The 23,441-nt window shown below is 41.3% G+C and overlaps 2 protein-coding genes across 3 annotated transcripts in view; one reads left to right on the top strand and one right to left on the bottom strand.

The window, feature by feature from the left end:
• cpne4b (copine IVb) overlaps positions 1-12,615 on the bottom strand; it is a 21,434-nt gene extending 8,819 nt beyond the window's left edge. Inside the window, exons 1-7 of one of the 2 annotated variants that reach the window (XM_028597214.1) lie at positions 12,217-12,615; positions 8,595-8,785; positions 6,291-6,470; positions 3,149-3,220; positions 2,831-2,905; positions 1,936-2,019; positions 1,754-1,843 (exon numbers count right to left, since the gene is read on the bottom strand). In XM_028597214.1, coding sequence (XP_028453015.1) covers positions 1,754-1,843; positions 1,936-2,019; positions 2,831-2,905; positions 3,149-3,220; positions 6,291-6,470; positions 8,595-8,765 — 672 coding nt within the window. In that variant the 5' untranslated portion in view covers positions 8,766-8,785; positions 12,217-12,615. Of the gene's footprint in view, positions 1-1,753; positions 1,844-1,935; positions 2,020-2,830; positions 2,906-3,148; positions 3,221-6,290; positions 6,471-7,432; positions 7,599-8,594; positions 8,786-12,216 lie in introns of those variants that run through there. The other variant, XM_028597215.1, reaches the window with a different exon arrangement.
• Positions 12,616-13,776: 1,161 nt separating this feature from the next.
• Positions 13,777-20,918, top strand: dync1li1 (dynein, cytoplasmic 1, light intermediate chain 1). The gene is made up of 13 exons (XM_028597366.1): positions 13,777-13,963; positions 14,215-14,288; positions 15,848-15,964; positions 16,105-16,335; positions 16,610-16,764; positions 16,995-17,088; positions 17,770-17,905; positions 17,990-18,101; positions 18,362-18,421; positions 18,563-18,607; positions 18,708-18,795; positions 18,900-19,022; positions 20,338-20,918. The coding sequence occupies exons 1-13, from the start codon at positions 13,860-13,862 to the stop codon at positions 20,454-20,456; spliced, it is 1,458 nt and encodes a 485-aa protein (XP_028453167.1). The 5' UTR covers positions 13,777-13,859; the 3' UTR covers positions 20,457-20,918.
• Positions 20,919-23,441: the final 2,523 nt, after the last annotated feature.

The following is a 23,441-nucleotide window of genomic DNA, read 5'->3' as shown; positions in this document are numbered from 1 at the left end:
AGAGAGAGAGAGAGAGAGAGAGTGTGTGTGTGTGTGTGTGTGTGTGATCATTTGTGGTTTGTATGCGTGTTTGTGTTTTTGACAATCAGTTTTGTGTGTGAGGGAGAGAGCACTTCCACTTCAGGTTGCTGAGAGCTGCGCGGGAGAGTAATGAAAGAATGAAGAATCTCCGTTCCATTCAGTGAATACTAACTGTTGGACGGAGGGAGAGAGAGACCAACAGAGGAACGTATGGAAAAGTAAAGAGGTGGATGAAATGGATAAGGAGCAACACAAAGCGGGAGACAGACAGACACGGCAGAGGAGGGTTATGCATTTATGCATTGGTCAGTTAAGACCCTGTGAAAAGGAAGCACAGGTCTGAATAGAAATCTCAGCCCTGCCATTTCTCACTATAGCTCTGATGCTTCAAACAGGTAGCCCTAGAAACCATAGTCTATGGCCTGCATGTGTGTGATTGTGTGTGAGCCCTTTCTCCTGCTGTTAGGAGCCATGCAGAGTTAAGACGCCTCTGAATATTTAATGAACAACCTCATGTTTATTCATGAAAAGAAAAACTGTTTGGAGCTGATGTGCAACCACCACTTTCACACATATGCACACACGCACGCACGCACGCACACACACACACGCATGCACGCACGCACACACACACACACACACACACACACACACACACACACACACACACACACACACACACACACACACACACACACACACACACACACAAATGTGCGCACAGTTCTATTTTGGCAAGTAAAGGTGAGAGTTTAGGACGACCACAGAGCTCTTTCACACCCATCCGGCTCTTTAAATAACACATCAGTCATCAGGATGACAGGAAAGGCAGCACATGACCTGAACTTAATGTAACTCATGACTCGGATAAGAAAATGGAAGGAGATGATTGAGGCTGCTTTGTGACTTGCTCACATGGTTTGATTCAGTTATATAGGCTACTTGTGGGTATGTGGTACTTTGTTTATATTTTACAAATCTCAACATTTGTATGCTGCACAAAAAAACACCTACAGGCCTTGAGGTGCTGTTCGGAATTTATCTAGACATATCCCAGAGGAGGTGTACGAACGCAAACGTCCAAATCAGTTGGGCCGGACATTAAAAAGACTTTACACTCGGGAGCTGGCAGGGTAACATGTTCAATGTCCGACTGGGCCTTGAGTTTGGATAGAGCAGGTCATTTTGCCAAGAATTCACAGCGAGAGTCTTGGCGTGTTGATGACGTTTCTATCATGTGGCTGGAGCGAAACCGGAAAAATACAAACATCTGAGGGTGAAGAAGAAGTGTGATTTACACGGATCTGTAGAGATGAAAAGATTCTGGAACTTCTGTTGGTAAGGGCTGATGCCAAAATGGTCAGACAAATACAAGGACGGCAAGAGACTTGTTTTTTAATGACCAAATTACGAACCGGCTATGTGACCGGCTCTGTGACTGCAGTGTGTACCCCTTGCTCACACCAAAACGAGTATTTCTGGTAGGTGAGAATGTGTCTGACACGTACAATCTCCTGTTGTGTGCTACATGTGTGAAAAAGCAACTCCGGACATTCAGAGTTCATATGAGAAACCGGCTTTAATGTGCATTGTGTCTCCCTGGGGGAACTTAAAAAAATAAAGGGAGCTGTAGCCAAGGTTTTGCACACTCAAATTGTTGCATATTATAATTGAGGTTAAATAAAATGATGTTGCCATTATAATGACCTGTAAAAAATAGTTGCAGACTCACCTTTAGCTCCCTGTCGTGGTCACCACTGCAGAGTGTGTTCAAGGAAACTTTGAAGGATTTCCAAACTGGGCTCAGGTTGTTCATGATCGTCTGCAGTGCACAAAACATTGCAGTTTTTGTAAATTACCGGCCTGAAGTGGGAAATAATACATCTTTATGTGTTTGTGTGTGCATTTAATTACCTCAGTTCTGTGTACGAGCGACTCAGTCCCATCATCATTTAATCTAAAAATCTCCAGGAAAGGGTCTGACTTGCTGAAGAAATCCTTTAGAGGGAAAACACACATGTAAGGCCTCAGAACTGACTTTGATCACCATAAATCATTCATATACTAACAGAATCATTATTTCGCTCCTTTTTTTCTCTCTTTCTACCACCCATCCCTTCCCTGTCCTCTCCAATTTATCAGCCCCTCTCCTGCTTTCTTCCATCTTTTCCCTAAGGCACAACTTGTTTGGATTAGTCATCCGTGGCTTTGCGTGTGTGTGTGAAAATTAATAAAGTTATCTGTGTGTGTGGTGGGGTGGCTGAGATAGGAGGGGGTTATTCGGAAGAGGGGGAGGGATCTATCTCAGCAGGCCTCCTCTAATGCCAGATTGCACTTTTGTGTATTGTGTGTGAGTTGCTTTATCGCCATTCTCACAACCCTCCACCCACATACTTTATCACGCACACACAAAAACACACACACACACACCTGCCTGCCGTGCACAAACCCATATATCTGAATATTAATTCCTCTCATATCTAAACCACCTGTCCTGCTGTACTCATGTACAGATGTATGTGTAGACTAAAAAGTCATTCAACAACATAATTGCAACTCTAGTGAACCCTCCAATGAGTGCGGTTAGGTTCACTTTGAGATTGTGGAACCATTGGCGTTTTAGTCTATACGCTAATATATGACTCTGACTGTTGTAGTCATTTCTTATTGTATGTGTTTTGTCTTGTATTTGTCTGTCTTTTGCTATGTTTTGTATTGCGCTATGGACCATTTTTTGTGTCCTGAATAAAGAATAAAGCAAAGGAAAGTAAGTAAAGGAAAACCACTGATTTTTAAACTTTGCACAAACCTTGTCGTCTAGCTTACGAGCGCTGAAGGAGAGTTCAACGTAATCGTCATTACCAGACAACTCCTCTGCTGTCACCTTTACAAGGGGGAGGCGGGGGTGGAGAAAAAAAAAGGAAGGAAGCGGAGAAGGGGGAGGCAGAGAGAGGCAAAGGAAGGAGGTGAGAGAAAATGAGATGGAAATGAGGAAGAGAACTGATTGAACAGGCAACATCATCAAATTAATTATCTTCAGGGTGTCTTGAGTGCAAGAGGTGGTGCGTGTGTGATTTGTGCGTGCGTATATAACTTTGACAGGCTGACTCGGAAAACAGTGTCATACCGTTATGGAGGACTTTCCAGAAGTGTTTCCCTGTTTGAGTAGAGCTTTGGTCAGTTTCCTCTGAGAGACAATCTGAAACAAACAGACTCCACAAAATCAGCTCACATTCTCCACTTTTTCTCCTCAGAGGGACAAGCTTGCCCTGTTGGTGTCCCCACAGTGTTACCTAGCACTTCTCCGTTCCTCCTTGATGCTAGCATACAGTACAACTGCCTACTTTACACATCCAATGGACAGAAAGCAGCATGGTGGAGTCACCTTTCTCACCACCTGTCAAATGTAATTTTCTCAGGTGTTGTATGCCTGTTTTGATCTGCCAGCTCCTATTTTGGGCTGTCCAGGTGTTACACAAGCTATAAGTGAGTGCCCAAGTTTACATGGGGAGGTCAGTAAGATCCATTGAGTGTCTACCACACATACAGACCACCCAAAACAATGAGCTAAAAGCACCTGGAAGCTTGGTTTATGGTTCTGCGGAGGCTCCACGATGTTTATACTTGTGCGTTGGTGTGTGCGTCGAGCTGGCATGTGTGTGTGTGTGTGTGATAGAGCGAGGGAGAAAGTGAGATAGGGATGGCGATTGGCTTCGGAGCGAGTAGCGACTCTAGAGTTATAGTGACAGAAACAAAGTGTCTCCCCTGTGCTTTCTGATCAAGGTGGTAAATCTGTAGCAAGAAAAGTTAACCCTCTCCTTGATTTATGGAGGAGAACCAGGAAATAAGTAGGGGGAAATGCAATGCTACCAAGCCACGGCCGAGATACGGCGTAGGGTCCGGCGTAGGTTTGTGTCTCCACGTACCTACATACAGTACGTAGCAACAGTGTAGATTTTACGCAGAAGTATAAATCACGCTTTAGTGGGATCGGCAGCACTATCAATGCCTTCAAATTACAGGGAGTCATTTGATTCAGTTGTAATCCAAAGAGCAAAAGTGATACGCAGGGGTTTTATATTGAGGGCTCATTACTGGGATGTATACATATACTGTACACGTGTGTTCTTTCGTTTTGTCTTAAAGCTTGTTTGTAATTATATATTCTGCAAAGATCTGTGTTTTATGGTGTTCCGTTTTGATATAGAAATCAGGTTTGAAAGCTTTAAAAATGTTTCATTTTGAAATTAAATATAATTACAAGGAAAACACGGGATGTTTCTTGCCTCGAAATGTATTATTTATTAAACATGCAATAATTAATTTTTGGCCACTTGGGTGCAGCAGAAGCAATCTTGTAAACACATCACTGACATAATACTTTTATGTTGATATGGCTGACTGCAAACAGTTGCCGGTTTACGCATCAAGCAGATTCGCAGCAACATTGCCATTCATTTGGAGTTGTGTTTCTGGCAAACTAACAAATGTAAGTCCAACATTCACTCTCCTTTTGACTCTGTTTTTGGTCTCCACCAACTCCAGAGAAAACAATCTGGCTCTTAAGCTGAAATATGTTCACCAGCTAATAAAAAAAAAAAAACAGTTTAAACATGCGATAAAGAGGGGCACTGCAGAATTATCATGGTTTTATTACATATAAGTAGTCATGTGATCCACTGGTAATATGGACTGAGACACTTTAAGGTCAACATGTCTTGTTTAATTGCTGCACTTACATGCTGTCTGTGGCAATATCACTGACACAATGACACAATGCGTTTGTGGCATGCCTCCCCCCTGGCTACATTTCTCAGTGATGAAACCAGTAACTATGGTGGACCTGCTACTGTACACGCAAAAAAGATCCAAAATGAACACAATTTCAACACAACTCTTCTGTTATATGTCTCAATTTTCACAATGTGGATTTCTAATAACAAATCAGTTACTATCACTTACTGAAATGCTCATATGTGCCTCTCTGGTACCTCAATATTGCACTTCTTTAATGCTCTTTTTGTTTAGCATGTTTTCCCATTTCAGTAAACCTCCTTGGCACTCGCCTTCAAAATCCCCTTCTTCCACATCAATTATCTCAGTTCTCCCAACTATTATACATTCACAAGCTGTATGTTGCTGATAGCGTCTCTGGCAATGGGAAATGGACACAAAAACTTTACTTTTTAAAGCTGTACTTTTTAAAGTTTACTTCTCCCCTTTCTGCTTTCTCTCTTGTTCCTGCTTCTCAGCCTGACTTAGCTTGTGATTTCCTGAAAAACCTGTTAATTAGTACTTTTCAAATGCTCTTTGATATTAAGTAAAGCACGTAAATGAGGAAAATCTTTAAATATTGATTACAACTACATCATTAAGAGGGCCAACAACACCATTAGGTGAGAAAAAAAGGCCATACGTATTAGGATATGCACATATTAATGCTTTGAAAACATACTTTAAAGCACTGCCAGGGCTTTACAAAGCTAAAGACTCAAGGACAACTATAGCTCAGTGTAAAAGCAGATAGTGAGAGTAGCTGACCTCAAGTGAAATGATAGCATTAGGATTCCATCCACGGCTAAGGTTGGTCTCTCTAATCTTAAAGTTGCTCTTTCACCCTAATTAAAGTAGTACACAATACCCGATTCAGACATTTCAAATCCCAACAAGCTCAGTTTACTTTACAAAGGATTATATACTTGAGTCTGTAATTCTTACACTCAAAGCATGCAGGCTGTATTCATGCATGCATATGTCTCACACAGACTTCCATGCTCTACACTGGTAAACATAACACCTACTGTAAATGATATAGTGGGTAAATGCAATGTGCTGGATGTAAGTGCACTCACTGATGCACATGAATGCACTCCTTTCATGCGTTGGAGAAGCATGCACTCATCATACGCACTTCTGGTTCTAATGGTGAACTCACTCACGTGTTCAGATGTGAACTCAAAACTTCACTCACACACACCACTTAGCTTGTGCAGCGACCTACCTGAAATGCTGTTTCATATTCATTCATATAAGCTTAGGCTTCTAGTAGATGTCTGTTTTAATAATGAATAGTGTACAGTGGAAGATGACAGTATTAGCAAGGAGTGTAACATGGCATGATTACAGTAAGTGTCCAGAAGACAGCTAAAACTTAACTTACTCACCTTTGTGTGTACTCATCTGTCACATCATCCATTCTTAACTAACCTGCATGTTTTCACATATGCTCCCCATTTGGTCAAGCACAACCCGTCAAAAGACACACTGACCTGTCCTAAGGTGCACTCCAAGGCTCCCAGGAAGTCAGCGTCACGGAGGCCATTGTTGCCAGAGCTGATGTCATGAAGTTCAAAGCGGAGCCTCTGGACCTCCTCAAAGTAGTAATCCACCAGGAGGATCTTGGAGAAGACTGGGCTGCTACTGCTGCGAATAACCTCTGTACGGTCCACCTGCAAACACACGAGTATTTAGGGTTGATGCCCTCCCATTGAAGCTGGGCAAACACAAATAACTCAAGGTTAACCCTAGTACCTCCAGTGATCATTATAGCAGAGTTGGTAAATGGAAAATCACCTGGGAAGTGGAAATGCTACATCAAATAATACCATAATAAAACTAGAGGGTCAAATGTATTTCCATTATTAATTCATTTGGAATCAGTCTAGTTTCATCAGTTTAATTGATTTATTACTTTTTTTTATGTCCATTTAAATATAATGAATAGTTTTATAATTACATTTATTTAATTATTTAACTAACTACTTTGTTACCATTCATACTTACTGGTCAAAACATCTAATAACAAACAACTAAATCCTATATTATTATTTTGTTACTCTAATCAATAATTTTTTCATAGTTCTGCATATTTTTCATATAAAGGTCTAGCTATGTGAATGTGGTATTTCATCAAACTGTTGGCAGTGTCACTTAAAAAATTGTTTTTAATGGTCTTTCCGAAGTGGACTGAAGTATGAAGATTTCGTTCAACACCCAAAACAGACATTGTGCATTGATTGACTTTTCAGCACTGCAGCAATTACCACAAATAGCCATTACCAAATTGTTTACACTTATCAACTTGAGAACTGGGAATATAGATTTTTGAATGGCTAAAATCGCAGAAGCTGTTTGATGACACAATCATTGTAACATTGATCTGACATTTCTTCTCTCAAACTGCCTGATGGAGAAGCCAAACAAAAGGCTCAATGCTGCCAACAAAACATACCCGACACTAGCAGCAACGACTGGGTCCCTTTTATTGTTGATAACCCTTTGGCACACACGCACACGCACACGCACATGCACACACACTCACACACACACACACACACACACACGTGAATGGCACACCAGCAGACTCAACAGACACACACACAAACAGATTTGGCCTTTATCTGACACTTACCTCAATAGTCTGGCATCTCATCAAAGCAAAAAGAATCATGAACACACACACACACACACACACACACACACACACACACACACACACACACACACACACACACTGTACAAAGTAGCTTTCTGAGTCTCCAAAGACAGAATAATGCCACACTACTTTCTGCGCACTAGATCTTGAGAAAGAAAGACACATAAAGATCCACTCCTGAATTTCCCTCATGTTGTGCCCCTTACAAAGTTCAGCTAATAAGTGTGCTACTACGCCACCTGTGAGACTTCAGTGGGTATAAGATGTTTCTTAAAGAACGAGATTCCATCTGAAGTCACTCAAAGAGGAGAGGAAGTGAAACACCTACTACCAGAAAGCACCATCAGTTTCTTTTCTAATTTCAAGTGCTAAAGAATCAATTCTGCACAGTGTGCTCAATACAATGCATGATTCCAGAAAAAAAAGTAATTTGTTATTTTCAATATCAAAATGATTGGGGCAGACAACTTGTTTTGGAGAGCTAAGATGATCAGAGTAACAAAACCAGCACACTTTCAATTTTAAGGTGACAATCTATCTGTACACCAATCTCCAAAAAATGATTTCAGTTGGCTGCTGTGACAATCAGCATCCATAATTTATTAGAACCAAACGTAACCTGCAATTTAGCGGGAGAAGTTTAGCGACACAATCACAGCTCTTCATGACAGCGTAGGTCCTTGATTATACACCATCATTTTGTCAAACAATTCTATGACAAGTGTTGTCTACAGAGGAATTAATAAGGAACAAAACATGAAGAGCAGATGAAGACACTTAGAGTGTAATGCAAAGATAAATTGTTTATTAAAAGCATCAATAGCAATATAATGTCATTTCACTAAGGAATTGGAAAGCTTTTATTAATGCTAGGCAGTTCTAGGGGCTTTTCTATGTGCTCTGAAAATAAAATAGTTCAAATGGCACTCTTATTCATAAAAGATCAACAATGTACAGTATGGGTAGATAGCACATATACAAACCTGCTGCTCTTATTGAGAATGTCTTACAATGGGCATTGAGTGTTACGAGCAAGAACAATTTGACTGATGTAACCATTACACTTTCATTTTCTGGCTTTGTCTTTCTGAATTGTCTTTCTCTCACTTCAGCCCTTCATCCCACCAAGTTACCGTACCTCAAACCACTGCCCGTGCGACTGCATCTTGAGCACCACGCAGGGGTCAGGTTTGGAGAGAGCGTCGCGGTCCGAGATCCCCCGGCTGGCCACTCTCAGCTCCACTTTGGCTAGGCATGGAGAGCTGATGAAGCCCAGTGTGGCCTCTGCAGACTCATAGATGTTACTCATGCTGAACACACAATAACACACTGCAAGGAGAGGGAGAGAGGATAAAAGACAGGGTTAATTACAAGATAGATAGATAGATAATAGATATATATATATATATATATATATATATATATATATATATATATAGATAGATAGATAGATAGATAGATAGATACATACATACATACATAAAAAATCCCATGCATGCACTGCAGTGCATTTGAACTGTTGTTTGCTTTGACATGAACAGATGCAGAGGTCCTGACTAAGCAGACAGCACTCAAACTGTTCAAGGTCAGGACTCTGAAGCTACTGAATATCAGACATGGTCCCCAAATAACAAATACACACATACTGTCCAGCATGAACACAAACAAACAATTAAGCCTTTTCATGTTAATGCAAAGACGCATTTGGCTGTACGCGTTCCATATACATTTGCATACAATTGCACACACGTAAACACACACACACACACACACACACACACACACACACACACACACACACACACACACACACAGCTCTGCTGAGTAACCAGAACAAATCGGCGAGGTTTCTCCTCAGGTTTCATCAGAGTGTATAATGTTCACAATCCCAAAATAGAATACCATCAAGCATCTAATCGCTGCGACATCGACATAGTTTTCTCTCATGTTAATGTGAAATGAATTCTTAATCAAGAAATTAGTTTAAATCACATTTTACAGTAAAAGCCGCTAATGAAATGTCTCATCATCACAATGTCTGCCGCTTTTCATTTGTTCAAGAGCTCTCGCTTTCTACACAAAATCTAGCTACTTCTTCCAGGTATTCAACTGTATAACACATCTCACGGGAGCTTGATGGTCAATTTGACACACAAGCATGGCAATAATGTTTAATGTGTAACAAGGGATAACTATTGATCTTAAAGGCACTGCACATCCATCAACCACCCACACAGGTGTTTTCAATTATTCTGCTTAATTAGACCTGTGTGGGTGTGTGCAGACTCAGCTTGATGGACATCTTCCTCACTCTCCTCTTGTTTTGTTGCACCTGTTCGAGTGTAAAAACCAACACCGTTATACTGTAGTTCTTAATGATACTCTTGTGACTTGACATAATTTCCAGCATAACTCCACCCACCTCCAACCTGATCAGAGATGTAATTATTAAGAAGTAGTTAAAAAAAACCTGTGTGGGTGTGCAGGACCTTTAAAGGGATAATTTGACATTTTGGGATATGTGCTTATTCGCTTTCTTAGAAGAGAAGACTGATACCACTCTTGTGTCTGTCTGAGTACACTTAGTACAGTACAGTAGATTGTACACTTGCACTGTAGCATCATCAATAATACTTTAATGACCTCCCAACATGTGCTCTTTACTTAAAGGCTACAATTTCTAAAACAAGATCCAGTTGACACTATACATTTATTACTATTATGGAAACACTGCATTGCATGTATAATAATCTTTAAATACATGGATCCATTTTCCCAGTAGGCTACATACTGTACATGGAGAACTGGGCTGAAACAATAGCAGTCCAGTTAGTTCCAAACAAGGATAACCGCAGGTCTGATGTGCTACATGGTACAAACTGAATATTAATGCAGCGGTCTAGTAGTACCATCCTTGGGGAGTGAAGCTCTTGGAACTGGGTCTGAATCTGACCTGAATGTCTCTCTCTCTTCCTCTGTCTTCCATAATTCATGTTCCATGTGTGTGTTGGCTGGTGGTGATTATTTTTAGCTAAGCTCACTGAATGGGTTGTATACAGAGAAACAGGCGTAAAACCTGTGTGTAGGTGGCGTGTCGTTAGTTGTGCTTCCGTATGTGCCCCGATGCATGGTGGTGACATGTTTGCATGTGTGTGTGTGTGTGTGTGTGTGTGTGTGTGTGTGTGTGTGTGTGTGTGTGTGTGTGTGTGTGTGTGTGTTTGCGGGAAGCAGCATATGCCTGTCTGTTCCGGTGACAGCAGGTGGCACTGCTAAGTGACGGAGGATGTGGAAGATATTTACAGCTACTGTAAAAGAGCTGTATGTGGGATCTGCCTTTAGATCAGCTGTCACATATGTTGCACATTGCCAGAGGTGACAATGAATTTTCATATCACACGTTGTCACAGGCTGAAAACAAAACAAATTCAGTCAAAGTACAGCTCCTAATTCTTAAACCCTGCTTGGTATTACAGTACATATAGTACATATCAAGTCCCCCCAAATAAGCTATTGTATGAATTTATAGAATAACAGGGCATGATTTTTTAACATTTGACAAGTAATATGACTGCAGAGAAAATATTTATAGAAGCTACCACCACTAACAAAGATATGCAAATTGTAGCATTAGAGCCTGAACACTTTGTTTTCTGCGCTCTGTAAATCCAAATACATAATACCCAAACAAAAACCAGAATAGTAATGATTGATTGCTGGGCAGTGTAAGATGTCTTAAAATCCTTCCAAGGCTTCTTACTGTCAGTTCTTAATCTCCACACTGTGACAATCAATCAAGGCTCAGACCTTAATTGCCATGACTCTTGATTCTGTGTGTGTGTGTGTGTGTGTGTGTGTGTGTGTGTGTGTGTGTGTGTGTGTGTGTGACCATTCACCTTCACATGTGCACGTGTGTAGAGGGACTGTGGCAGATGTGAAATTAATGATTTAGCCACAGGTCCATGTAACATTTAAATACTGTAACTGCTCCGTCACATATTGATTATCAGAGGAGTAACATCGCCATCCAGACACAGTACAGGCAGCAATAGCTAAAGAACGATGTGGCATGATATGCACACCCTATGTGGAACATTAATCATGACAGGTGTCAGATGAAAGAGTGGATACAGGAAAGGCGGCTGGGTGTGAGAAAAGACAAGAGAAGAGTATCAGAAGTGAAGCAGTCTAGTGTTGCAAACTCACTAGTGTTATTAGAGCTGACAGAGAGAGAAGCAGTGAGTGTGAGGAGACAGAGGTTGTGAGAGGGGGGATTAGAGAGATGGAGTGAGAGAGAAAATTGGGGAAAGGCAAGCAAGTGAGAGTGAATGAAAGAGAGGAAAGGAAGAGAGAGACAGAGAATAAAGCAGATTTTTCTTATCTTGTTTTATGACTCCAGCCGAAATAAACTAAAGCAGAGACTTTCTAAGACCTACAAGGTCTTTTCCTGTATTTTCTCAAACAAATAATCTCTCAAATCACTGTAGATTTCTTTAGAATAATATGTTGTTGCCTGATAGTAACAATTATAGTTTTGTGGTCCATTTTATTCTACAGAATAAGTAGCCTAATAAATCCACAAAGTCTCATATGCTGTTAAACAATAAACATGAGAGGCTACAGATCAGGCTATAATGTCATCATATGTCTTTCACTTATAGGACAATAAAGAACATGTTTGGAATAGCCTCTACTCTCTCATGCAGCGGGGTAAGACATGCACCATCCGGGCTGCTCCTATCTCTTGCAGAGAGAAAACTCACCTCAACGACCTGGAGAAAAGATCCGAGCGGAGCCGAAGAACTTCAACGCCGTTTAGCCTGCTTGACAATCACGGATGCCTCACTGCCTCCGGACCCATCTCCCTTTCCTCACTCTTTGTCTATATGTTTTCCTCAGTCCCCCACACTGCAAAGCTCGGCCGGTTTGCCACTGACAGCCAAACAGAATTCCCACAGGGCGAGCACGGCGAGGATGCGCTCCGTGCTACTGGGTTTACTCTGGGTGAAAGATGGGGAGGAGGGGGAGGACGGTGCTTCACTTAACTAGAGTTCGTAATCCGCTGGCTCCATCGGGGGCCGCAGAGAGCGCACCGTACCCTGGGACCAGCGAGCTCCGAGCACAGTGTATCAACGCCATCTCGTGGTTGTTATGGTGAACTGACACGTATAAAACAGATTTTCCGGTTCTCAGCTTTGATTGGCTGCGATGTGCTTCAGTGGTTTTATAATAAGTGATGACCGCACACCTGAGACCACTTGGTAGTTAATTCAAAGTTCACGCTGTGCCCCCCAGATTCATGGTGTGTAGACGAATTAAAAACGTTTCTCAACACTAGCTACATATCTTTTTTTTTTTTTTTTTTTTTGTCTATTTAGATTAAATTATTTCAATTTCCGTGTAGGTATTCAATTAATTCAGCTATTAAAAGTAAAGTGGCACTAACCTTTATGAAAGTTCTTACTCTTACTATTTTTCTGTGCTGACCGCTCACTGCATGACTTCTAATCGGCCTTATTAAAAACTAAATAAGATTTTAATAGGGCTGCAATTTGGATTGATTCACTTATTTCCCTTGTGTTATCGTTCTATTATGTTGTCTAACCTGTTGTAAAATCATTGGTGCTCGATCTCAACCTCTACAGTCTATGCTAGTCAGTTTGAAGTGCACCCAAATGGTAGGCTATTCCAGCGTTATCTCTCCTGTAGGCTTAGGCCCGGTGCCATATTATTCACAAATCAAGGCATTATAAGATAACGATTTTAGGATTTGTGTGGCTTTTTTGAAAGCCCATTTATCCTACTCTGATAAATCAAAAATAGCCTTATTCTCGCTGGGCTTTGTACTACTATATATTTGGTTCATTATTTATGTATCAGTCCCAATTTACACAAGCCTACATAATATTATGTCCCCTTTAGCCTATATATCACATTTGTTTTTTGATAAGTTAATAATATAGTAGTTTGTAGACTCTCACTCTGTACATAACTTGGGGTGGACAGTCCTGTCTGTCACTTTGCGGATGAGATAATTTTATGTCTTGAGCAAGGACCCCAGCTTTGTGCGGGCAGGCAGGACCACGCCCCGGCCCCGGTGGCAAAATTACGAATCCCACTATGGTCACGCCAAGACCCGCCCTACGAAGCAGCTCGATTGGTTGGGGTTAGGCATTTCACCTCGAGTGGTTAAGGTTAGGGTTAGGGGATTGGTCAGGGGATATGACCTTTACATGTAAGCATGGACGCCTGGCCAATAGTAGTGTGTGAACGCTATTGAAGGGCGGGTCTTGGCGTGGCCATAGTGGGATTCGTAATATCGCGCCCCGGTGTGCGGTGCACCAGGCTAGGTTAGCACACAACTGCTACATCCGGGCGCTCTGGTCGGTTTACAAGCCCTGTGAAGATGGCGACTTCAGGGAGGAGTGCATTATTATCCTCCACCTCAACTGGACTTAAGAGCACACTGGAGAACTCCAACCCAGAGGAGGATGACGGACAGGACTTATGGTGGGCGATTGGTCTTTTAAGATAGGTTATTATGAGCAGGGTTTGTGGGCGCAGAGGGTCCATTGTGCTGGGATGAGGATGGTTTGACAGCTAGCTTGCTAACGAGGCTAGCTAGCATCAGCACCAGACTGGCTGGGCACTGGTGACACAGCAGCACTAGCTCGCTTTAGCTCCTCGCTGTCAGTCGTTGTTTGTTAATGAATGAATAAGCCTTGTTTGCCCGTGTTGTAACGGGGCTGTTCTGTCTACAGGTCCACCATCCTGAGTGAAGTGTCAACCCATTCAAGATCTAAGCTACCGTCTGGGAAAAATGTCCTGGTTATGGGTGGGTATCTGTATGTCTGCAGTCTCCTAGCTAGCCAATGAGCATCGCTATCTTGGTGACCATCTCATCCTGGTAGGCTCGGGTAGACTTATATTGCTCGATAGCTAAGCTAGCTTATTCTGGACTGATGGCTGATGGTGCTTTTGTGTTCAAACCTGGTAGCGGGTGCGTCGGCTAGCAGAGAGAGACAGGTGTATTTTCCTGAACACACACACACACACACACACACACACACTCATCATCTTGAGAGAGAATCGGGCCGCTTTGAAACACTGCAAGTCATACGAGCATCCAGTGTCCAGTGATGCTAGTAGCAGTTTGGTGGATATGATGCTGAGGGAACAAGACAACCCATCAGCCTGTGTTTTTTTAACGCGGCCGCGGGGCTTTATGTGACTGAGAGGCAGAAAGGGTGCCTCCCCGTCTCGCTCGATCCTCGTGTCCCGCTGTCGTCCACACAAACACACACACTGTCTACACATCCGCCTGGGATAATCCGCAGCCTGCTACCCATTCCAGCTAATCGGCGAGTTGGTTACCGACGTACAGTCATTTGTCTGTTATGCTATCCATGACAACATCAGCAATATCTGTCCTTATGATGCATTGAGTCCCCCTGTTGACATAATATGGCATAGTGCAAGAATGGATGCAGCCTTGGCCTTATAACATACACAATAACAATGGCATGCTGTTGGCAATGATGCCAGGCCAAATGCAGATACAGTCCATTGTCAAAAGATATACAGCAGTATATTAGGACTGTTGATCCTTCATGAAAATAATATAATGAAGCTGTGTGGCTCTAGTCAAGGGGATTGTTTACAGTATATGTGTAATTTGTTTAGTGCTGAAACAATTAGTGATTAATCAATTAGGTGATTGACAGAAAATATATCTATTTTTCTAATCAATTAATTACTTAAGTAATCAAGCAAACATGCCAAACATTTTCTAGTTTCAGCTTCTCAAATGTAAGGATGTGATGCTTTTCTTTGACCCTCCTTGTGACAGTAAACCGAATATCTTTGGTTTTGGACTGTTGGTTGAGGTTCAGGAAATTGTAATTGGCAGTTGCCACTATTTTCCGACATTTTATAAACCAAATGATTTAATAAATGAATCAAGAACGTAATGGGCAGATTATTCGTTAATTAAAATATTAGTTGCAACCCTGTATTTGTGCAGTTTTGTGCAATCCTAATTTTGGATTGTGTGTGATGAACACCATACTATTTCTATTAACCCTGAAGGGTGTTACTAGTACAGCTCATAGCATGATAGAGGGCAGTAGGTTGCATGGGCAAATCGTACACTTTCAGGTGTGGTGTGTTGGCCTCAGTTAGTATGTCACTTAACATGCTTTTGGCAAATTTGAATTCTAGCTCCCCTTTATTCAAACTGAAAACCTATATGGTTTAGGTACTAAATTCCAATATTATTATCATTATAGCAGTGAATTCTGGCATGGACAAGGCTACTACCCATAATTTGTCTACTATCTATACATTTGTTTTCTTCTTTTTTTTTTTTTAAACTGATTTTATGTGTGTGTTTAGGTGAGGTGGGTTCGGGGAAGACAGCCTTGGTTGCAAAACTGCAGGGGGTTGAAGAGTTCATGAAAGGGCGGGGCCTGGAATACCTCTACTTCAGTGTCCATGACGACGACATTGATGGTAACCAGCAACTACTTGCAGTCCATAGACCCAAAACATTTTTGAAATCCATGTAGTCTTGTGTTTGTTTGTTTTTACACAACAGCATATCTCTGTAATGTATTTAGCTTGAGTGTGTGTGTGTATGTGTGTGTCTTTAGACCAAACTAGGTGTAATGCCTGGGTGTTAGACGGAGACCTTTACCACAAAGGTCTGCAGGGAGTAGCTGTGCCAGTGGACTCAATCGGCAACACGTTGCTGCTGATAACAGTTGACATGTCTCGGCCATGGAACGCCCTGGACTCTCTCCAGAAGTGGGCCGCCGTCGCTAGGGAACACATCGATAAACTCCGGGTCGCCCCGGAAACACTGCGGGAGCTGGAGCACAGACGTGAGTCATACTGACAGCAGTCAGGCTGACGAGTAGCTAAAGTTGAAAACTGTACGTGTCTTCACAGAAAATGCTCTTCAGCAGTATGAAAACACTTCTTGAATAAGGAACCTCCTTATCAAAGCCTTTGTAAAAAGCTTTACATTGGACTGGGTTTTGTCTTAAGAGGCCAGTTATGAGATTAATAATGCCACATTTAAAATGATAACCCATGCCAGGTCTTACCATTTGCTTCATCATTATTTTTGTATCTTAATGTTGTGCGTGTGTGTAGTTGTAAAACAGTTCCAGGAGTACACAGAGCCAGGCAGTGGGGAGGATGGCACCCTGCAGAGGAGGAGTGAAGAGGAGGAGAGTGTGCTGCTGCCGTTAGGAGACAACACACTCACACACAACCTGGGAATACCAGTGGTGGTGGTCTGCACCAAGGTACACACACACACACGCACCCTTATTGCTGGCTTATAAACATAGCTTATGTGTGGGAACATATTTTACTTTTACCTTAAAAATGTAAGTGTACTTGGTTCTCAATGTGCTAATGACTAATGAAACCTGTGTGGAATTGTTGAATCATTTCAAAATTGAATGGTCATTTTTTTCATTGCGTCTACTTACACACATTCACCTGTGTCTCACACCTACTTATTTGTCCTCAGTGTGACGCCATCAGTACATTGGAGAAGGAGCACGACTACAGAGACGAACACCTGGACTTCATCCAGTCTCACGTCAGACGTTTCTGTCTGCAGTGTATCCTTCACTGAAAATTTTGTTTCTGAAAAGTGAACCAACTAGAAAAAGTGCACAAACTCAAATTTATAGTGTCACAAAAACAAAATGTAACTATTGGTCAAAGGACAGTATACACATGGGTTTTAATGGGGCTGTTGATCAATACCACTGACTTGTTTTCCTGTCAGATGCTGAAATTTAAGGCATTCGTTCCCATTTTGGCCTGTAATCTATTAATGCCCAACTGTCCAGTCATGAAGGATGGTGGTACAACTGAGTGACTGGCAGTCGTGGTGTTTTGTTCTCAGGCCAAAGTTCCCAGCAGTACCGTTATTGCAGTATTTTGACCACTGTAAGCTGTTTCTGAACCGTTGTTGTTGATATTGCTTTGTTGCAAAGAGAGTTCCATAAAAGTCATATAAGACGTAGTACTGCTTGAAACAGTTTGTTTTTCAGAATATTTTCTCCAGTCAATGCTGAGTGGAAACAGTATTAGATTTTCAAGGGTTATTGCTTTTGAAAATGAGCCAATATTGCACATGGCCTTGGTTGTTTTGTGTTCTGGTAGCAATTAGTCAAAGCTAGAATCTGTATTTCTGTAGTGCTACTGATATTAAGAGATGTAGGTTTTCTGTCACTGTGGTGTAAGTTTTGTTTTTGAGATGGTGTTGTTGAAAATATCCTTGACAGTCATGTCAGACGGTGCATCTCTGGTTTACACATCAGTGAAGGAGATGAAAAACCTGGACATCCTGTACAAATATCTGGTCCACAGACTGTACGGCTTTCCCTTCCACTGCCCGGCACAAGTGGTGGAAAGAGATGCTGTCTTCATGTAAGCCTGCCTTTGCGTGTGTATACGTGCTAGGACCGTGGGACCACCTGTATTTGGTTGGTAACCCTTCCTCTGCTCTCTCAGTCCATCAGGTTGGGACAATGAAAAGAAGATTGCCATACTTCACGAGAACTTTCAGACAGTAAAAGCAGACGACAGCTTTGAGGAAGTAATAGTCAAACCGCCAGTCAGAAAGGTACAGGCACCCACTAAAAAAAACGGCTAACTGTGAAAGATCATCTAAGGCAAGCTAAGCTTACAGTGCAATAGATTGATTATTGCTGTAATAGTATGTTTCATTACTTTCTACATCAATTTCCATGTGCTGAGCTTTACCGAATACCCCTGCAGGGATCATGAGAGTTTTATCCAATCTAATTTATTAGCTGTTGTAGAGCTATAAAGAAGGCCTGTAAGCAATTTCAAAATAAAAAAAATTTTCTTGCTTGTCACCAGATTGTACATGAAAAGGAGATTCAGGCAGAAGATGACCAAGTGTTTCTGGTAAAACTGCAGGTCAGAAAACATTTCCTGTTGTGTTAATGTCAGTTGGTTTGCTGCTTGTCTGTACTCCAATTAAATCTGACTGAAGGGTCCTGATATGTTAATTAAGTACTAATTGGAGTGAGTGTGCGTATTGTGCTCTCTAATTTGCAGTCGCTGCTCGCCAAACAGCCCGCTGTGACAGCAGGGCGACCAGTGGTGAGTGCTCCTTTTTTTTTTTTTCTTGGCTCAAAAGATAAAGGAAAACTTCCTCCAGCGTCCATATATGTGTGAAATAAACTTCTTTTGTCGTTCACAGGACACCACCAGTAGAGCACCCACTGGCTCCCCCAGGACGAGTAATCGCTCCGCAGCGGCCAACGTAGCTAATGCCATGCCACAGTCGGGTATGCATTTCATCGCTGCACACATCAACCCGTAACCATTTGCGTAGTCGGTGCATTGCTTTGTGTGTATGTGTGTTTTTAACTTTAGTCTCTGTATGCTGCAGGTCAGACTAGTGAGGGTGTGTTGGCCAACTTCTTCAACAGTCTACTGACAAAGAAAGCAGGGACAGGGGGGCCCGGGACGCCTGGTGGCGGTAACAACACACCAGGAACAGTACGCAAGTCAGGTGAGAATGCACACTAGGTGACAGAGGTTGTTACATTGCTCTGGTTTTGTTGAATAGAGAAAAAGTGCTCATGTATTCAGTTGTTTTAGTGGTTTAATGCCATTTTAAGTTACTCCTCATCGCTTCTTTTTGGTTTCTACCTCCCATCAGCCATCCTTCATTTTCTCACCTCTTTGCTCTCTTGTCCTCTACTCCAGATATGAACATAACACATGGTAAAGGAAATCATAAAAGGGTCTGAGTTCAAACAAACAGCCCTCATCTTTATGCCTTTATTTCTGTGTCATTCTAATGCTCATAGTCTATTGTGCAATCTCATTGTTGGTGTGTGTGTGTGTGTGTGTGTGTGTGTGTGTGTGTGTGTGTGTGTGTGTGTGTGTGTGTGTGTGTGTGTGTGTGTGTGTGTGTGTGTGTGTGTGTGTGTGTGTGTGTGTGTGTGTGTGTGTGTGTGTGTGTGTGTGTGTGCGCATGTGTGTGTGTGCGCATGTGTGTGTCTGTGTCATTTTGGGGGAAAAAAAATATCTTGATACTTTTCAACATATTGGCCATATACTATATTTATACTGTATATCTAATATGTATTGATTCTCTGTGAAATGGCTGGAAAATCAAGGCAGATCATTTTCAGTTAGAACTGTATCTTTATATTTTTAACAATGCAACTTTTAAACTCATCAGACAAGCTCAAAATTACCGTAAATAGGGTCTACCTTCCACTTTTTGAACTAGATACTGTAGATTATATTGGTACTACTACAGCACACTTATTAAATTGCAGCTCTGTCATACAATGGTTAACAAAGACACATTTGTCTCTTTCAATAAGGACAATTGTAAAGGTATGTTTGATGCACAATAATGTAATAAAAACTAAAATGCAAACAAAATGAAAATACAGTCTGGTTGAAAAGAAACACATTTGTATTATTGCAATATAAAATATAAATGATTGCAATAAACCTGGATGTAAACAAATTGTTCCACACCATCCATATGCCATATAAATGACCTTAATGAACATTTAAAAATGAATCCAATCAACAAACTAAAGTCAAGGTATTTTACCACTTCTCTATCACAGTATGCACTCCTGTGTCTGTTAACTAACTCGTCTTGCAACTGTTCTTCTCAAATGAGAAGAGATTGCTTTTGCAAATGTTAATGCTAATATTCAATATTTCACCCAGCACTTATTTTAACCATGTATTTAAGCCTTTGTGCCACTTAATGCTGTGTCATTTATCACACTGGCCAAAATGCTTGTTTGCTGTGATTATAGTTCTATTTTGTATGTATCTACCCACACTTGATGCAGGTTCAAAGCTGGGCCTAAGCGATGTACAGGCGGAGCTGGACCGCATATCCAGCCGGGAGACCGACTCAGACTTGCCCAATGCCAACGACACCCCTGCCCACGACGGCCAGGACACATGAAGACCAACACACTTCACCCTGCTCTCCGTCTCTCCCCTATCCACCTCAGTCACCTTCCACCTCCCTTGTTCTTCCTCCTTCCACTCCATCACAAAGATGTGGGGAGAAAGAGGGATGTGGGCACACAGTTTTCCCTCCCCGTTTTCTCCTTTCACTTTCTCCTCAAGGAGAAAAACTCACCCTCCCTTCCCCTACCCCTTTTCCCAGACCTTGTTCTCCCTCCCCCCTCTTTTCTCCTCCTGGCTGTTGCGCTGAGGGCGAGTATTTGTCACTGTTACATACAAGACTGTCTGTTACATGAGAGTAAATGGGTATGGGGGACCAATGGGGGTGTGGAGGAGAAGAATAAGGAGGTGGGTTGAAAAAGATTGATTACAGGAATGCAAGTGAAGGTGTTTTGTCCATCCATTTCTTTGAGAACAAAGAGATTGAGAACAAAAAAAAAACATGCCTGAAACTAAATTTAAGAAATACTTGTCTTGTTTTTGAAGAAGGTGTGTGTGTGTGTGTGTGTGTGTGTGTGTGTGTGTGTGTGTGTGTGTGTGTGTGTGTGTGTGTGTGTGTGTGTGTGTGTGTGTGTGTGTGTGTGTGTGTGTGTGTGTGTGTGTGTGTGTGTGTGTGTGTGTGTGTGTGTGTGTGTGTGTGTTAAGATTTAAGGAAGTTACTTCAACCTAGACCTGTATGTCGAGGGATTTTTGGCTGGTTGCATTTCAACCAAAATGCAAAAACATTACTATGCTATTACACTACAAGCTCTTAAAACAGTGCACACACTATTATGACAGCAGCACTGTCTGCTAGACTACACGCAACAAACATGACAAAAAGTATACACTAGTCCTGTGTAGAGGGCACTTAAGGTCCATCATGGCACCCAGTTCTACATTTGGCCAAACCTGTAGATAACAGACAGTGCACTGAAAAGTGAGGGTGGTAGAGGGTAGGTGAGCTTTACTTGTACAGAGAGAAGCACTAGTGATTCAGTTCCATAGTTACTGTGGGAGGGGGGGGGAGGGGGGTGGGCAAGAGGGTCAAAATAAGGGAGGGTCACACCAAGAATGTACAGTCATTGTCTCGCTGATTGGTCCTGTTATTTCAGAGCTCTGTGTTGGCGTTTGTATAATCAGATCTGTTAATCAGTCAAATAAAAGGTGTATTTATTCGGATTCATCCACCTGACTTCTCTCTTTGTTTCTCTGTTTTTACCAATCATTCCTCTCTCACTGCGAATAAAAGTCATATTTTGTGATGGGGAAAAAAACTTAGGTTTAGCCCATGTTGGCAAGCATCCATCTGCTTCAGTGACCTTGTGCAAGACAGTGAATTTTCTTGTTTTCAAAAAATGAAATTATTGGAAATTATTTAGAAAACTTCCAAATAGCAGAAAATGGACATATGACTGGCTGAAATATAACAAGCAGATAGTGTCATATGCACTACTGGTTTGAGTCCAGTACTTCTTCAGGCAGAAAAAAAGGTAATGGAGGAAAAGACATTTGGGTGCACAAATTCACCAAAACACCTTAAAATATCATTGCTCTGCAAATAACTTTGATGCTCATGTTTTTTGTTGTTTCTTGGATGTATTGATTCTATTAAATTGGCATTTTTGAGGCCATTAAGCTCAAAGATGAGGTATTTGCTGCAGGGTTATTGTATTGTTAGTAGTTTCTGTTATTTTGTCCACCCTGTGGCAACACTGTGGCTGTTACTGTCTGTCAGATTCTGATCTCTGCCATCTCTGATCTCTTAACTGCTCTAAAGGGGGACTGGGCTGATTTAATTTATGTAAGGTATATTTATAGAGTCCTCTAGTGTCTTTATTCTGCAGAAAGGCAAAAAGTACATTTTCATTATCTTCAGAAGACTGGACATAATCTCATACCTAATATGCACTTGCAATGAATAAGAGATTCATTTTGCCAAATAAATGGAAACATGTTTATGAAAGGGGTTTGCATTCATATTATATAAGAAAATCGGGGTAAATGTTTGTAGGAAAGGTTCCTGATAATGGCCAGCCTAATTTTCTGATGGTACCTTGCTGACATACAGTAGTTGTCCTTTCTTTAGAATATGTGATAGTGAACTATCAGGTAGTTGTGCTTTCTATTGTCTTTTCTGTTTACCATGCTGTATTTGTCAGCCTGTGTAAATAAAATGGAGACAAAATAAATAAATATAGAAATAGCCACAGTTGGAGACAGTGAATGAGCTACATATAGTTTTATTCTGAGGGTTTGATGTTAGTCCTGATGTGGTATAACAAATGATCAGTTTGCAGTATAACACTATGACACTTTGGACTTTGACCTTTTCTGCTCTATGGCACGTGTTAGAAACATGAACATGCATGGTACTATGTGTGACACGTTTGATTGTTTTCATTTAATATCAATACAATTTCTTCTTATATAGCTATAATAATAGGTCAATTTGAGCTTTCCTAACTGGAATTGTTAAGACTCTTGTGTGTATTGAATGCCAAGTACACTAGATGCATTTAAGTGGATTGTATCCCCTTATAAGTTTTGCTAGAAAAGAAGAAACTTCCCCATAAGCACCAAGGTTATTAGTTATGATCTGAAGTATATAAAAAAAAAAAAAATACTTGATTGTAGGGTGTCATTTGTTTAGTATGGATAGTCAGACTGTTGTTACACAGGCATGTGCATTGCAATTTCATTACAGTTAGTCTATGAATAATTGCCCAAAAACGGAGATGCATGCAGAAGACATTTTATACAATTTCAGTAAACACTATGTGTTTAAGCCTTTTACATCGGCCATACAAAGAAGCACATGTATGTATGTCCGAGTTTTATTGTCCGCCTTCAATCAGTTAGTTATGTTGTCACAAGTTGTGCAGTGCATGTTAACACAAAAATAATTATGGAGACAAATGATCAAATGCCATTTAACCCACAGCACGGCATCATGTTATTGTGGCAAATTGCATGTTTTTCTTGCAATCAATGTTTTTTT

This window comes from Perca flavescens, chromosome 14 (genome assembly GCF_004354835.1).
Source record: "Perca flavescens isolate YP-PL-M2 chromosome 14, PFLA_1.0, whole genome shotgun sequence".
NCBI classification, from domain to species: Eukaryota; Metazoa; Chordata; class Actinopteri; order Perciformes; family Percidae; genus Perca; species Perca flavescens.
This window is presented reverse-complemented; position numbering and strand designations above follow the sequence as displayed.